The sequence below is a fragment of the Ammospiza caudacuta genome, chromosome 8, assembly GCF_027887145.1.
Source record: "Ammospiza caudacuta isolate bAmmCau1 chromosome 8, bAmmCau1.pri, whole genome shotgun sequence".
Lineage (NCBI taxonomy): Eukaryota > Metazoa > Chordata > Aves > Passeriformes > Passerellidae > Ammospiza > Ammospiza caudacuta.
In genome coordinates, this window is record NC_080600.1 from 31753122 (window position 1) to 31767051 (window position 13930).

A 13930-nucleotide genomic window follows, 5' to 3' on the forward strand; every position below is an offset into this window, starting at 1 on the left:
AGTGGAGAGGGATGTATTAATAATACAGATGTAAAGCAGGAAGAACGCTGGGAGTTAGAGCACAGAATTAAGTCATGAGGCGGGCGGAGAGCGGCAGTCCCCGCCTCATGCTGCGGCTGCCCTTGGAGGGGTAGGGTGGGTGCCTCTTGCTCTTCGCCGGCAGGGGCAGCGGGTCGGACCTTCCCCTCGGTGCGTTCGCCCGAGGCCAGGTTCAGAGGGTCGGACCTTCCCCTCGGTGCACTCGCCCCAGGCCACCCCCGGGCTGTCTCACTGCAGCCACACCCGGCCGCTGTGAGGGGAGCCGAGCCCTGCCCGCCATGGCGCCCCCGCCCGCCCCTTCCGCCCGCAGCCCCGCCTCGGCCCGGGACCCGCGGTAGGTGCTGGGCGGCCGCGGGGCGGGGGGAGCCGGGCGGTTCCCGCAGCGGGGCCTCGGGGTTGTGCATTTGTATCACTCTCCTCTTCTGTGTTTTTAATTTCGTGACAGCCGGAGGCCTGGAGGCGGCTCCGGCCCTCGCCCCGTTTTCTGACGGATCGTGCTTTAAGCTGGGCTTTCCCCTCGACTACGTGTGATTTTAAAACAATAAATTCAGTAATACACACGTGTTATGGCCGAACCCGCCCAGATATCCCCCATCTGAACTTTAGCTGATCCAGATCTCTGAGTTCAGTGAGAATTAAGTGCCTGTGACACCGCAGAGATAGAAAGTATTTCAGCATGTGGGGGAGGCCGCCGTGTAAGCATGGCTTCATGGTTATTAAACGATTAAATTAGCAGGATATGGGCCATATAAATTCCCTTGCAGTTTCCGGTTGCTTTCCTCGTACATAAATTACACAAAGTGTATGAATAAAATAAAGATGCCGTGCACGGTTAGGGTTGCAGTGGGATATCTGCAGGAGCTGAGCATCTGCACTGACCCCCGAGGAGGGTTTGAAAGCATAAATGCTAAAATGTATTGTGAGCAGTTTTCTTTTTATTTTCCTGACTATTGACTCTTATGAGAAAAAAATGTGGCATTTCCTGCTTACTTTTGCGTTTGATGTGCACAATCACATTTGATCATGCAAGGGAAGAGTTTTCATTAGGCAGTGCAAGAAAGGAGAGTTTTCAGTGTGGTCTGTCCTTCCCCACATGGGTGTGGATGTAAGCTGAACAGGGACTTTTTTCCTTGAAGAATTTTTAATCTTAAAACTATGTTAGCCAGCTCCAGTGGGAGGGCATTCTCTGACAGGAGAAACCTGTGAAGTCCCTTCCTCAGCTTCACATGAGGATCAAGTGATAGGCTCCCCACAGTCATCCCCTTGGAAGTGCTGCCCCTGCACTGTAAATGACATGACCTTTCCAATCAGATCTAGATACCAGATTTGCTGAGAGGCCATAAACTTCAAAATGGTCGTTTGATATTAAGTATTACCATTTTCTGGTTTTTAGTTCTACTATCAAAGAGATTTTCTCCTGAAATTTGGTTTCATCCAAGGTCTTGGCTCTTTAGCATGTTTTTCTTAAATAATATTATCAAAAAACTCACCACCTCTGTCTTCAGCAGAATGTAAGAACACCACTAGTTATTACACTAAGAAATACATATTAAATTACTGTATGATTACATACATCATTGTTTTTATTAAGCACTCAGTGTGTGTTCAGTGCAGCATAAATATTAAACAAGATTATTCTCCCCCTGGTGGGTTTACAGTCTGAAAGATCTTCATAGGAAGGAGTAGTAACAACATATCATTAAAACACCCCCTTTAAATTAATCTCTTTTTGTTTCCCTGTGGCTAACACTCACTTGCTGTTGATCATGACTGGTGTATCCTGGCATGTCCTGTGGTGCTGTTTGGTGATGTTACAGACCCCAGTTGTCCACTCTGCCCCTCTGTGAGAAGTTCTCGTTCAGCCCATGTGGAAGGAGAGCATGTGTCCCTGCTTCAGCTGCTGCCACCCAGAGCCCAGCAGCATGGCTGAGAGCCACCTTTGATGGCGCTGCACGCTCACACTTTGGTTGTTGTATCAAAGCTCAATTCCCTTCTGCCACCTCGGCTTCCTGTGAGGACAGCTGGAAACATTCATGTCTTTAACAGCTGCAGCAAGATCCTGTGAAGCTGGTATGGGAAAGCCCTGAGAGAAGAGACTCTGCAAATGGAAAGAGTGATGCCCAGTTTTCACTGATTTCTGCTGGATTTAGGTGCCTAATTCACTTTTATACCTTCCCAGTAGCATCGTTCTAGGCGGGGAATTTTGTACCCAATAGAATTTTTTTTAAGAGGAAATTGGAGCTTTCCTGGGCAGAGCATGTAATAGAGCTTGGACCATAAAAAGAACTGATGCTTCCCAAGGGAAGCATGACTCTTGAACTGAATGAGTTGGCAGGTTTGAAAGTTTTTATTTGCTTATTTAAAGAGTCATAACACAGTCGTAGGCCCTGAAACAATTTATCTTCCAGTTTCTGCACTAGATTGAACATAGTGTTTGTCAGAGAAATTATTTCAGAATCAAGTTTTTAAAAGTAGCTGCTTGAAAGCATGCTGTTTTCTGAAAATTTCTTTTTGCTGAGTAAGCTAGAACCACTGCCTGGAAGTTTAAATGTGAAAGAAAAGAAAAACAATGTATAGAAAACGCATACTGTTTCTTGTTGGTTTTTGTTGTTGTTTGGGGTTTTTTTTTGTTTGTTTGTTTGGTTTTTTGTTTGGTTGTTTTTTTTTTGTTTTGGTGTTTTTGGTTTTCTTTTTTTTACTGAGCTGGACTATCCATGAGAACAAACTCCTAAAGGAAAATTCTGTCTCCTGAAATTTTTCAAATCAAAATGTGATCCTGTTTGGAAAGTTGTTGTCAAACTCAGCTTATTGAATTTAGTATTCAGGTTACTGATTAAAATTTTTGCAGCTGTACTGTAGAGGAGGTTGGCACAGACTGATCTAATTATTGGCTCTTTCTGACCTCAGTACCTGTAGACTGTATAGGGGAAGGCAGGACTGGGATTGTGGTAGCAAGGACTAGACAAGTATGTTGGGTAAATACAGGGTGTGTATTGATTGCTGGGGGAGGAGGAAGTGTGGTGGCTTTAGTGTTGTCCTTATTGTGGTAAATTGATTTACTGGAGGAAAGGGAGAAGTTAATTCATATCAATCATCCTGTGTTGCAAGACTCAAAAATTATTGTGTGTCTCTTCCTCTGTAAAGATGTTTTGTGTTTTGTTAATGTAAAAAATGGTTTCTTTGGTTATTGTGCTCTGCTTCTTCTCATGTTTTCTGCTTTGGTTGTTTGGGGTTTTTCAGTGCTAGAGAGATGACAAATCTATCTGTGCACACTTTAATTCTGGTTTTGTGTTACAAACAGGTTAGGATTTGACTATGGCAGTGCGGTTCCTGTGGAAGGCATCAGTGTGGTTCAAGAAGCACAAGATCGCTGTGTTGGCCGTTTCTTGCACGGGACTGCTTGGCACTAACCTTTCCTATCACGTGTTTCCTGAGCAGACATTCAGACTGCTGCACGAGTGCTGGTCTGAGGGGCAGCCAGCTGAGCTCTCAGAGGAGCTCTGTGGTGTGTTTCAGGATGTCCTTCAAGATACTGCTGTGAAGTCCACTGGCTCCTACAGAGCCTTTGCAGCTTCTAGCTTCCACCCTATGAGCGCTGGCATTCCCTGGCTGCCCGAAGGCTGTTTGGTGGGCATCCCGCCTAACTTTGATAGCACAGCTGAGGATAAAAAAGGAATAGTCAACCATGTTGTTGTAATAAATGGCAAGGAGGTAGACTGGGAGAGCAGTGAAGGTGTGGCTTTGAAGGAAGCTCTCACATTTTCCCTTAAAGCTCAGAAGTTTGCCATTGCCAGAGAAGTTGTGTACTTGCAGAGTGGCAGCCCTTTAGCAAGTGCAGTTGTGGCTCCCACTTGTTTGGCTGGGACTGTTGTCTGTGGGAGTGCTCTAAAGCTGCTGCTGGGGTTATCCCGTGGCCCTGTGATCCTCCGGGGCCTCTGTAACCTTGTCACTGCCATGGGAGGACTGCTCTGCTACTATGTCTCTTCTGATGCCATCACCCATCACCTGGACTGCAGGGCCGACTCCAAGGCAGCCCGGCTTTCCAAGGACTATGCCAGTGGTGGCCTTGAGTTTTATGATAAAATCTTGTCCCGCAACAGGATTTTTCGTGGTCTGATGGGCAAAGAAGGGATGAAAATGTATGCCCCGAGTGGTAACCTTTTCCCAAGGCACTGGTTCAGATTAAAGTATACCCCATACACTTACCGGAGAACTTTGATTCTTAATGTTTTAAGAGAGCTCCAGGCATCTGATGGGAGTGCATGAATGTTAAACTTGTGAATTATGTATTTTGGAATACTGCTGTGCTGCTTTTTTCTTTTTTTCCTTCTGTATCTTCATTAGAATTTCGGGGTTTATTTTTGCATATAGTTCAGAAAGAGTTATTGCACGTTTCTTGAATAAAGAATTCTCTCTTAAAATATTAAAGACTTGCTTCCAAAGTGCTCAGTTCTGTGTGCATCTCAAATCACAAGACTGCTGAGAAGGGAAACTTTTCAAACACTGATCTGGAAGTTCTGCTGTGCTGCTTTGCCTTCCTGCCCTTTCAGTCTGGCAAATTGCAAGGTGCAAGTCCAGCAGAGGTTTTGGAATCATTATAATTTAAACTCGGCCGTTTGCTCTTTCTCCTGTGGAACAACACAGATATTTTAAAAAATGGGCAGTCTGTATCATGTGGTTACATAAATATCAAGACACAGAGTGTTTCTATTCTGTGTAAGTTCTTGTGCTGTGTATATTCTTATGTTGCAGTCACCATTCTTCAGTAGGAGATGTTAGTTATGCTGCAGTTTCTACCAGTACAAACAGTTTATTACCAGCACCTGCATCAATTTGCTTAAATCTAGTTCTGCTCTGTCTAGTACATGGTGACTGTGACTGTTCCCCAGGAGTGGTAATATGTAACAGGACAGTCCTGGGTTGTTTTCTTACAAGTAGGATAAGCATGTTGAGAAAAGTTTTTTTGGCTTGCTTTGGTATAGTTTTTTTTGTTTCATTTAAAAATGTATGTCACCTATTGGTGGCATGAGACATGAGTCTGGCATTTGGTGCACAAACTGGTGAGGTCTTGGATGCAGAGTTGCCAAAGGAGATGACTCTCCTGTATCCAAAGGAGATTATTCTCCTGGCTCAACAAGATTTTGTCTGGCAGGCCAAGCTTTGCCCAGGATTACTAATCTCCTGGAGAAGTGTTTAGTGCATGGGCAGTAAGCTTTCCACTATAGCCTCACCTTGATTTTCAAGGTGAGGGTTTTCAACTTTGTGGTTCCTTCTTTCCTATGTTTCTGTTGCTGTTCCAGTAGCAATCCCTGGTGACGACAGCATAGTTCTCATCTCTGTCTCTGTTGTCATTCTCACCAGCAGCTTCTGTTATTTTGTGTTTTCTCAGTCAGAGATGTGCTGAGTGTCCTTTCTTCCCTGCCTTTGTCCTTTCTTCATCTGCTTCAATAGGATCTGTCACACCTGTGTTTGCTCAAAGCATTACTGAGTTCTGTTTCCCTTTTGAATCACATGGTGACATAAAATTGATATTCTGGCTGCTGAAGCACTGCTGTTGCTTTCCATCGCTGAAGCCATGTGTGTGAGATGTTTGAGTTTCTGTTGAAGTAATCTGTGCCATGAGCTTCTGAAACATCACCTATTGCTTGCACTTGTCCTCAGCAGGTCATGAGATGTCTCTCTGGTGTTTTTTTGACTGTAAGGCATAAAGCTATTGTTTTTGTGTCCTTTGTGAAAGAGTGATAAAGTTTCCTAGTCAGTGGAATAAGAACAGACTTTACTTTTAGGCAGGGTCTTTAAAAGCTTTGAGCTAATTTTTTTTTTACTTGTCTTCCAGATAAATCCAATATAAGACATCAGAGAAGTTTGTTGGTAGAGTGACATAGTGACTCAAGACTGGAATATAATTCCTGGTTTATATAGTCTGTGAGTTTATTTCATCCTCCTGTTACTCCTTCAGACAAATCTAAACTCTGTGAAATATTCTCAGAGAGTACTTGGCCCATTTAGTTTATGTGGTTGAAGGAGCTGCTGCTACATAAAGAGTGCAGAGAGGAAATCAAGGCCTTCTTGGAGATTTACAAGTAACAGTTTAAACAAAATGAAATTAAAGTAATCTACTTGTCTTTTATCACTCCTTACTGTTGCTTTTCATCATGATGCCTGCAGCTAGTGTGGTTATTTGACATTGTTGGGGTGTAAAGCCCCAGTGATGCTAATGGGTTTTGCAGCTGTGCACTTCACTTGACTCTTGCAGTGGCTCCATGTATCTCTAAATGTTGTGTCCCATTTACCCTTCTCTGAACTGGCTGTGGCACATTGGTGTTGGTAAGGAAGGGCTGGCTAGCATCAAGATGCATGACCCTTCTTTCCAAAGATTCTTGCCAAGGGCTTACACACTTCCCTCTCTATGCAGTTGAGCACAGTGTCATAGTGTCAATACAGGGAAAACAGGAACTGCAATCACAACTGCTTTGTAAGATTTCCCTGAGCTTTGGGAATGTGCAGGTTGTCCTGGAAAAGATTTTTGTGTGTGTGTGTTGCCAGGTAATTGCTGTTGGCAAGATCACCCATGCTATTTGGCAAGTAAGAATAGCACAACTCAAATACATGGCCATGACAGTACTCATGAAAAGTCTTTTATTATACTGCAGATGTTTTCCTGTAGGTAGAACTATCATTGAAATCAAACATGAACTCCACATACCAGTAATAAAAATGGTCTGGTTTTGACAGTTCACTAGAAGCAAGCATCCTAGAATTAAAGGTGGAAATGTTCCATAGGAATGGTCTGATGTAGAAAAGCAATTCATTTAATGGCCCAGAAAAGGCCAAACAAATCAGTTTTCAGTAAATCATGTCAGTGAATTGCCTCCCCCAGCTCTGAAGCTGAAAATCTGAGGAATTTGAAGAACTTGTTTTAGTATTAACTGGCTTGTCTTTTGCTGCTCAGACAAGGCACACTTTGTACAAATTTTTATGTAGAAAAGCAACAAAAATGTTAAGCTAAAAGGAATTGCTAAGAGATGTAGATAAAAGAAGTCTAAGTCTAGAAACTGTAAAAGCAGGGATGTCAGTGGAATAATGAGCTCTCATAAAAATGGATACTATCTACAGATATGAACCTCTCTGTCTGGTAGAGTGATTAAAGGATGAAGAAGTATAAGTAGCAAATGACCAAAATGAGTTGCTAGTTTAAATTTAGATAAAATCTAGTTTAAAGAGGGATTTGCTTGACTGGTTTACTTGTGTTATTATCCTGAATGTTCTGTGTAACTGAAAAGAAAATGATCCTTGTAACTTCTTTTTTATATAAATGCAATCCTTGCTGCTTCATAAAGCTTTAGTGGGTGATGCTGCAAGAGATGAAGGTCACCAAGGTGCTTTGCTCAGAATTCCCTCTGAAGTATAAGAAATGTACTCCAGGACCTGACTTGCATATTTCTTTATCCTAAAAATTGCAGTTTCTTGTTGTGGAGGTATCTTCAGCTTGTTTAATGGTTAAAAAACATAAAGTTGTCTGAAAAGAGCAGTATTGAGAGCTAGACAGTTTTCTTGAAGACAAACAAGCTGTGGAAGTCATCTGATTACAGCAATTCCTGAATCAGCTGCTATGGGTATCTGGAGCTTCAGAGAGAGGGAAATCTCCACCCAGGTGGCACTGAGTAAAGGATGTGGACTTGCCCAGAGGGCTTCAGTTGAAGGGTAGTGGTCCTTTAGAAAACAGCCTTTTTTATTACAGTAGAGCACTGCTATCTCCCCATTTCACATTAAAGTGGTTTCCATAATTTGACAGATAAGATGGTGAGAGAGCTGACTGCAGAGCTGTGGAGCTTCTTGCCCTGCAGGGAAAGCTGCTGGTGTTGGGAGAGGTGATGCTGGGAAGAGCCTACTACTGTTTTGCCCTTGGCTGTAGCAGTTGTGAAACAACCACAGTGACAAAGTGTGGCTTGCATGGGTGGGGTGTGAATTTGAATGTATGAATCAAATCATCATGACTGAAACACAAGTGGCTTTCACCAGAGGAGCAAATGCAGAGGATCCATCAAGGAGTGAGTAACTGCTATGTGCAGTATGTGGACCCTGTCCTGCAACTATTATCTGCTCCTGTTCCCTAACAGCTCCATATAGCAGGTGTGATTACATTCATATAAAAATCAGCACCTTGCAGACAATCTGCTGTCCATGCATCCAGTTCCTCCTTCATTTCACTCATCTCAGCTGGGAGTCTATATTATTGAAAGGCAGAATGCCTTTCTAGCAGAACAATGCTGATGTAGGAAGACATACTTAAGATCTTGGAATAAAGAGGACACCTTCAGGAAGAGAGAAATTTGGTTGTTGTCAAAACCAGACTTAAGAATAGAAAAAACTTATTATTCTCTGGGAATTGGTATGTTAGACAAATTAAACTGAAGGCACTGAAAAATGGCTTATGGATGTTTTGCTGGGCATCTTTTTCACTGACAATATATTGGTTTGTTAAGTTGAAGTGAGTATATTTGGGCTGCTCAAATTGCCAAATCCATAAAGTGGAGAAAATTAATAAAATTTGGCCAGAAATCCGTCTGTTTTTCCCATCTGGAAAAATACAAGCCAAACTCTTAAGTTTCGTAGCCAGAAATGAACATTGAAATATCTCTGCAGTTGGAAGTATTTACTCTTCTCAGTAAGACCAAGTTTGCCAAAATCTATCCAGGTCTTCAATTTTGAGAGAAAGGGTGTTCTTAAAAACTCACTTTTGTGTCCAAAAATGCACTTTGATAAACACAGCCAACCCAGTGTACATTTTTTTGATTCCTACCTTAGTTTTTCTGTAGGAAAAACATACTGCAGGAAGAATTTGTGGTGCTCTCTGCTTGTTTTGAAAATATATTTGTCCCCCAAATCATCCTTACTGGAGAACTTTCTCCTGTTTAATTTTTTTTTTCCTCCCATGGTTGAACTTACATCATCTGGAAAGTTGATCCCTTTTCCAGTCCTGACCTGGTTTCTCAGAATCACTTTCTGCTTTGGTTTGCAGGAGCATTACCCTGTTAATGTAGTCAAGGTGTTAACAGCTTCTTTCCATATAAATGAGTAACAGATGAAGCTGAAGCTGTGTCCTCCTTTGTGTATAATAAAATTACTTCTGTAGAAGTCTTGCAAAAGCAGGCCTCGTTAGGGTGACTAAGAGAATTTAGAAAACACAAGACATTGTGAGCCTGATCCCAGGTTCACAGTTCCAGCAGTTCTTGCAGAGTGAACATGAAGAAAGGAAATGCAGTATCCAAACAACTTTTATCCAGTAACTGTTTAGTGGTTTAGTGCAGACCTGCTGACCTCTGGAAGCTTTGTTTCTATCATATGCTGGAAGTTTTCCAGTGGGAATGTTGTTGTTTCTTCATTCTCTGTTTCATTTCCCCTTGCTCTGTTACTCTAATTGCCTCTTCTGCCTGCTGACTCATCTTACAAGCTGCTTTAGCTTGCTCAAGCAAGATTTGTGAACTTTTAAGTGCTCACTTGCTGCTTGCACTTTCATTTGCACCTCCTACCTTTTCCTACAGTACTCACCTGCCAAAGACCACAGCAGCTTCCATTCTCCTGTGTTTTACTACATTTAGTCTAAATGTTTTTTCAGAGAAAAATACTTTTGACTACATGAAAAATTGCATTGTAGTTAAAACATTTCCTATTTTGCCATAAGAAAATAATTTGATGTTACTTTTGAAATTTCCACTTAGCATTACTCTTTAAAAGATGTATTTCTTACTCGCTGTCTATGGCACCCAGTTCCCTTTTGATCTTAATTTGCCTCTGTCAGTTTTAAGCTGTTATTCCCTTGAAGCCCTTAGAAACTTTGTTTCCTGTTCCTGAAAACTGCAGGGTATTTCATATACTGCTGGCTAGGTGAGGTATTGTGAGTTGAGAAGTTATAACTTATGTAGTGCTGTTAGCTGCTTGTACTTAGCTCAGGCACATCCATGTGCTGGTCTTGAGAATTGTGGGTTCTTAAATTACACCACTGTAGCTATTAAGAGATACAACTTATGAGGAAGTAAAGATAAAACTATAACCTGCATTAGTATTTTAAAGCTACATTGATTCTTAAATTAATTACTGCACAATGAAATACTTGATCAGTTTCTCAGGGAAGATCTAAAATTAAGATCAAGCCATGTTGTAAATAACAAGCCTGTTTGGTTTTTTTAAAATATTTTTTCCCCATTTTTTTATTCTTTATTTTCTGACTAGACTGGAGGCAGCTATATAAATATTTCAGACAACAGAGCAGGGTAAGCATTACTCTGTAGAAAGTTTTCCTTGTAAGATCTTTTCTCATTTGGGATGAGTTTCACTGCCACAGTGACCATGTTTTAAAAGCATGTTATATAATTCTCTGTAGATACCCATAGACAGATGTATTTATGGTTTTTGGAAACTTCATGTAATTTAGGCATAAATCTTGAAGTGTGTTTTATAGTTCCTCATTAATAATAGTTGAGAATTATGCTCATCTAAGGCAGCACACATAAATTCTTAATGTTCAGACATTCATTATATGCCTGTGATGGTTAGAAGTTGCCATAGGAAAATAAAAGCCAGTGATCCCAAAGATTATTATTTTTATATATTCTTTTAAGTAATTTGGAAAATTGTGTTCATCCCCTAACAGTTATTTCCCTTTGATTTCCACATTCTTCATCTTAACCTAAAGATATCATACTGAATATTGAAAAAGTCAAGTCAGCAACCAGACAAACTTTTTATTGAAGTTTTCATTAAGCATGGTAGCACCTTATAAAAGGAAATGCTGAATCCATCATTTTATGGAAGTTATAAATTCAGTAGTTTTTTTGCAATTGCAATTTAGAGATGCTAATCATGTTTGCCTATATCTTATGTGAAGACAGCTGTGGCACAGTTGCAGGTGGCTGGATGAAAACTTGGCATGTGTATGATGGCTTTACACCTGTGAAGCAGGTGAAAAGGCAAAAGTTTTTTCTTGCTTTTTTGGCCAGAACATAATTTATGTATTGCAAATTGAAGTCATGCTTTAGCAATTACAAACTGAACTCTAAAAACATTTCTTTCAATTTTTTTTTTTTACTTTCCAATAGCAGAACTGGATATATAGAGGCATGGAAATGATCTGAGAGCTGAATGAGAAGAAGAGTAATTGGGATTTTCTACATATTAGGAATTTCTTTCAGTTAGTATTAAAGGAAAAAAATCTCTGCTGAGACCTCACAATAGATGAATCAAAAAGATACATTTTCTTCTAGAGTCACATGGTGAGTAGATCTTTTCCCTGCTTATGCAGAAAAAAATGCAGTAGCCAAGCAGGATGCCATTTTCTAAACAAGCAGTTCAGCTGGCACACACCTTTATTATTTCCTTGATCCAGATTAAAAATTTGCTTGCACTGGAGAAATGTTATGTGGAAATACTAAAGGGAAGTTTACCTGTTGCACTGATTTCCCAAATTTTACTATAGCTGTCTCTGAAGTTTGTTTTATTCTGAGGCTGGAAGAAGATTTAATGCAGCTTTGAACTCTGCAAAATGTGTGTGTGCATGTTCTGGGATCACATATGTCCAAATTTTTCTCCTTTTACTGAACATTGTCATCTTGGACTTTGCAATATGTTGTCTGGTGTGAAATAATTGTTCCTTAGTGGGTTTTTATGGGTATTGGGTGCATGTTTGCTTTAGCCTAAACTATGAAAGCTTCTGGAAAAGAACAGACCTACTATGCACTAGTTTTATTTCTTGGCGTTGCTCTGGTTTTAATCTTAAAGATTTTCTACTGAATTTTGCTTTGAATAGTACACAGAGAGCCAATATTGATGGCCAAATCCAACAGAGATGCTTGCCTCAAACCAGCAGGAGGCATGGCAGATGTTGGGATACAAATTGGAAGCCATGGAAGGTGCATGACCCAGCACAAGCTCTGCTCACCTGGCAGGCTCTGCAAGTGACCCGGTCGTGCTGCTGCCAACCAGGGAAAGAATGTTCCTGCTCAGCCCCTGGGTCACTGCTGCTGGATCTGGGGAGGGGATCAGACTGCTCTGTGCTCAGAGCCACCCAAAGCTTCACCCATTACCACAGGGATCTGGGATGTCCTTTTATCACATGGCTGCAGGAGGGGACATTGTGCCCCCTGTGTTGCGCCATGTGTTAGCGTGCATGTTGAGAATATAGATCTGTGCTAAATCGTCTCTTCAGGCTTATGATTTGTAGATTTAAACCATAATCTCCTGGAGATTATATGAAAGAGGGAGTTGCAGGCACGAATGGATGAAGGGGATCCCAGTGTCATGGTGCAGGAGGAAATTTAGGAGTTGTGGCTTTGGAAGAGGAAGAGACAGAGGGAATATTATGGTGGGTTAAACAGAATGGGGACTGGGATACTTGTGTCATGCAATCCAAGGAATATTTTCATCATATTCATTGTAGCTAATGTGGAAAGTGTTTAATTCCTTGGGAAATAAGGGACTGAAACCAAGTAATCCCACAAGGTGGCTGACCTCACCACAAAGCACTAATCGGGTTTTCCTTGGACAGATTATTTTCAGCAGTGTGGAACAGTGTCCCCTCTGCCTCCTTCTCAAGTCTTATTTTACCTTGGGTTGTCTTTTTATGTTGGCTTTCTAGAAAAGAAGAAAAAAGAAAAAAGAATCAAACCAACATTTTCATTGCTACTAAATAGGTTATGGAGAGCAAAAAGACTGCTAAATTTTTTCATTATGATCAAATAGCTCCTTTCTATAGACTTTGGCACAGAAATATTATCACCTCGTGTCTTTTACAATTTTCCTTCTTTACAGTACTTTCTAATACCTTGTAATTTCCCTTGGATTAGTTTCTATCCAGGCTATCAAAGAGCACACAATATAAATTTCTTATTGCATGAACAGGTTCCATGAAAAGCAATGTGTAAAATACAGATCATGTTGTAGCTGTTTTATTTTCTTGGTGTTTAATGTGTGCGTCCATCATGCCATCATAAACTCATTGCACATTTTGTAACTCAGCTGTTAAAGGTTTTCCACCCTGCAGCTCATGGATGGGTTCATGGGCTGTCAGCTATGAAACAGTGATTCCCTAGCTTAAAAATTACTGCTCAATGTCCCTATAAATAATTTAAGGAAAATCACAAATTTAGAAGTTTTCCCCTGCCCTGCCCTGTTTCTGATGAGAATATTGTGGACCAAAGAGCAGTGGTGTGCCAGGCAGAGAACATCCAGGGGAAGCCTCTGTGTGTCAGATGTGAATTTTGTGTCCCTCTTGGCAGGCAGGCAGTCACACGTGCACTGGCAGCAAATCAGTGATGAGCATATGTGCTTGAGTCACTCCTGCCCAGTGGGGATAACACTTGACATTCTCTCTGAAAGAGAACTTTTTTTCAGGAATTCAGCAAAGCACAAAGACTTTGAGGACATGACTGCATTTCCTGGAATTAACAGGCTGAATGCAGTTGAAGGCTGAGATTCTTTGGTTCACCTAATGTTACATCTGCCATGTGTAGTCCTGGGATTTTAAGTGCCAAGGCCATGCTGATAGGAAAACTAGTATCTAGCTCGAGGGCTTGATTAATGAGAGTCAAACCAAGGGGAAGAGAGACTGGCCCAAGGTTGCTGTCATCTATTAATAAGACAAAAATGAAGTGTCTGCACTGTGGCAACTCTGAATTATTTATTTACCACAGATGGACAGGATGCCATTTGAGTCAAGAGGGTTTGGCCAGACAGTGGCTTTGCTTAAAGCCTGGTGTAAGGCACATGCAGCAGGTGTCTTGTCTTGCCAACTGAGCCATTTTCTTTTTCCCATGGAGCCCTGGCCCTTTAGCAGCCCAGATGTTGGTCCCTCAGAAGGAACTGAATGACCCTTCAAGACTTTTATTTGTGCCAA

General features: G+C 41.3%; 1 protein-coding gene across 2 annotated transcripts; it reads left to right on the forward strand.

Moving 5' to 3' along the window:
* Positions 1-240: 240 nt before the first annotated feature.
* TMEM177 (transmembrane protein 177) lies at positions 241-4442 on the forward strand. 2 transcript variants are annotated; one of them, XM_058809862.1, is made up of 2 exons: positions 241-373; positions 3341-4442. In XM_058809862.1, the coding sequence occupies exon 2, from the start codon at positions 3355-3357 to the stop codon at positions 4303-4305; it is 951 nt and encodes a 316-aa protein (XP_058665845.1). In that variant the 5' UTR covers positions 241-373; positions 3341-3354; the 3' UTR covers positions 4306-4442. The 2 variants fall into 2 exon arrangements, with proteins under 2 accessions (XP_058665845.1, XP_058665844.1); XM_058809861.1 differs by lacking the exon at positions 241-373 and adding an exon at positions 2010-2189.
* Positions 4443-13930: the final 9488 nt, after the last annotated feature.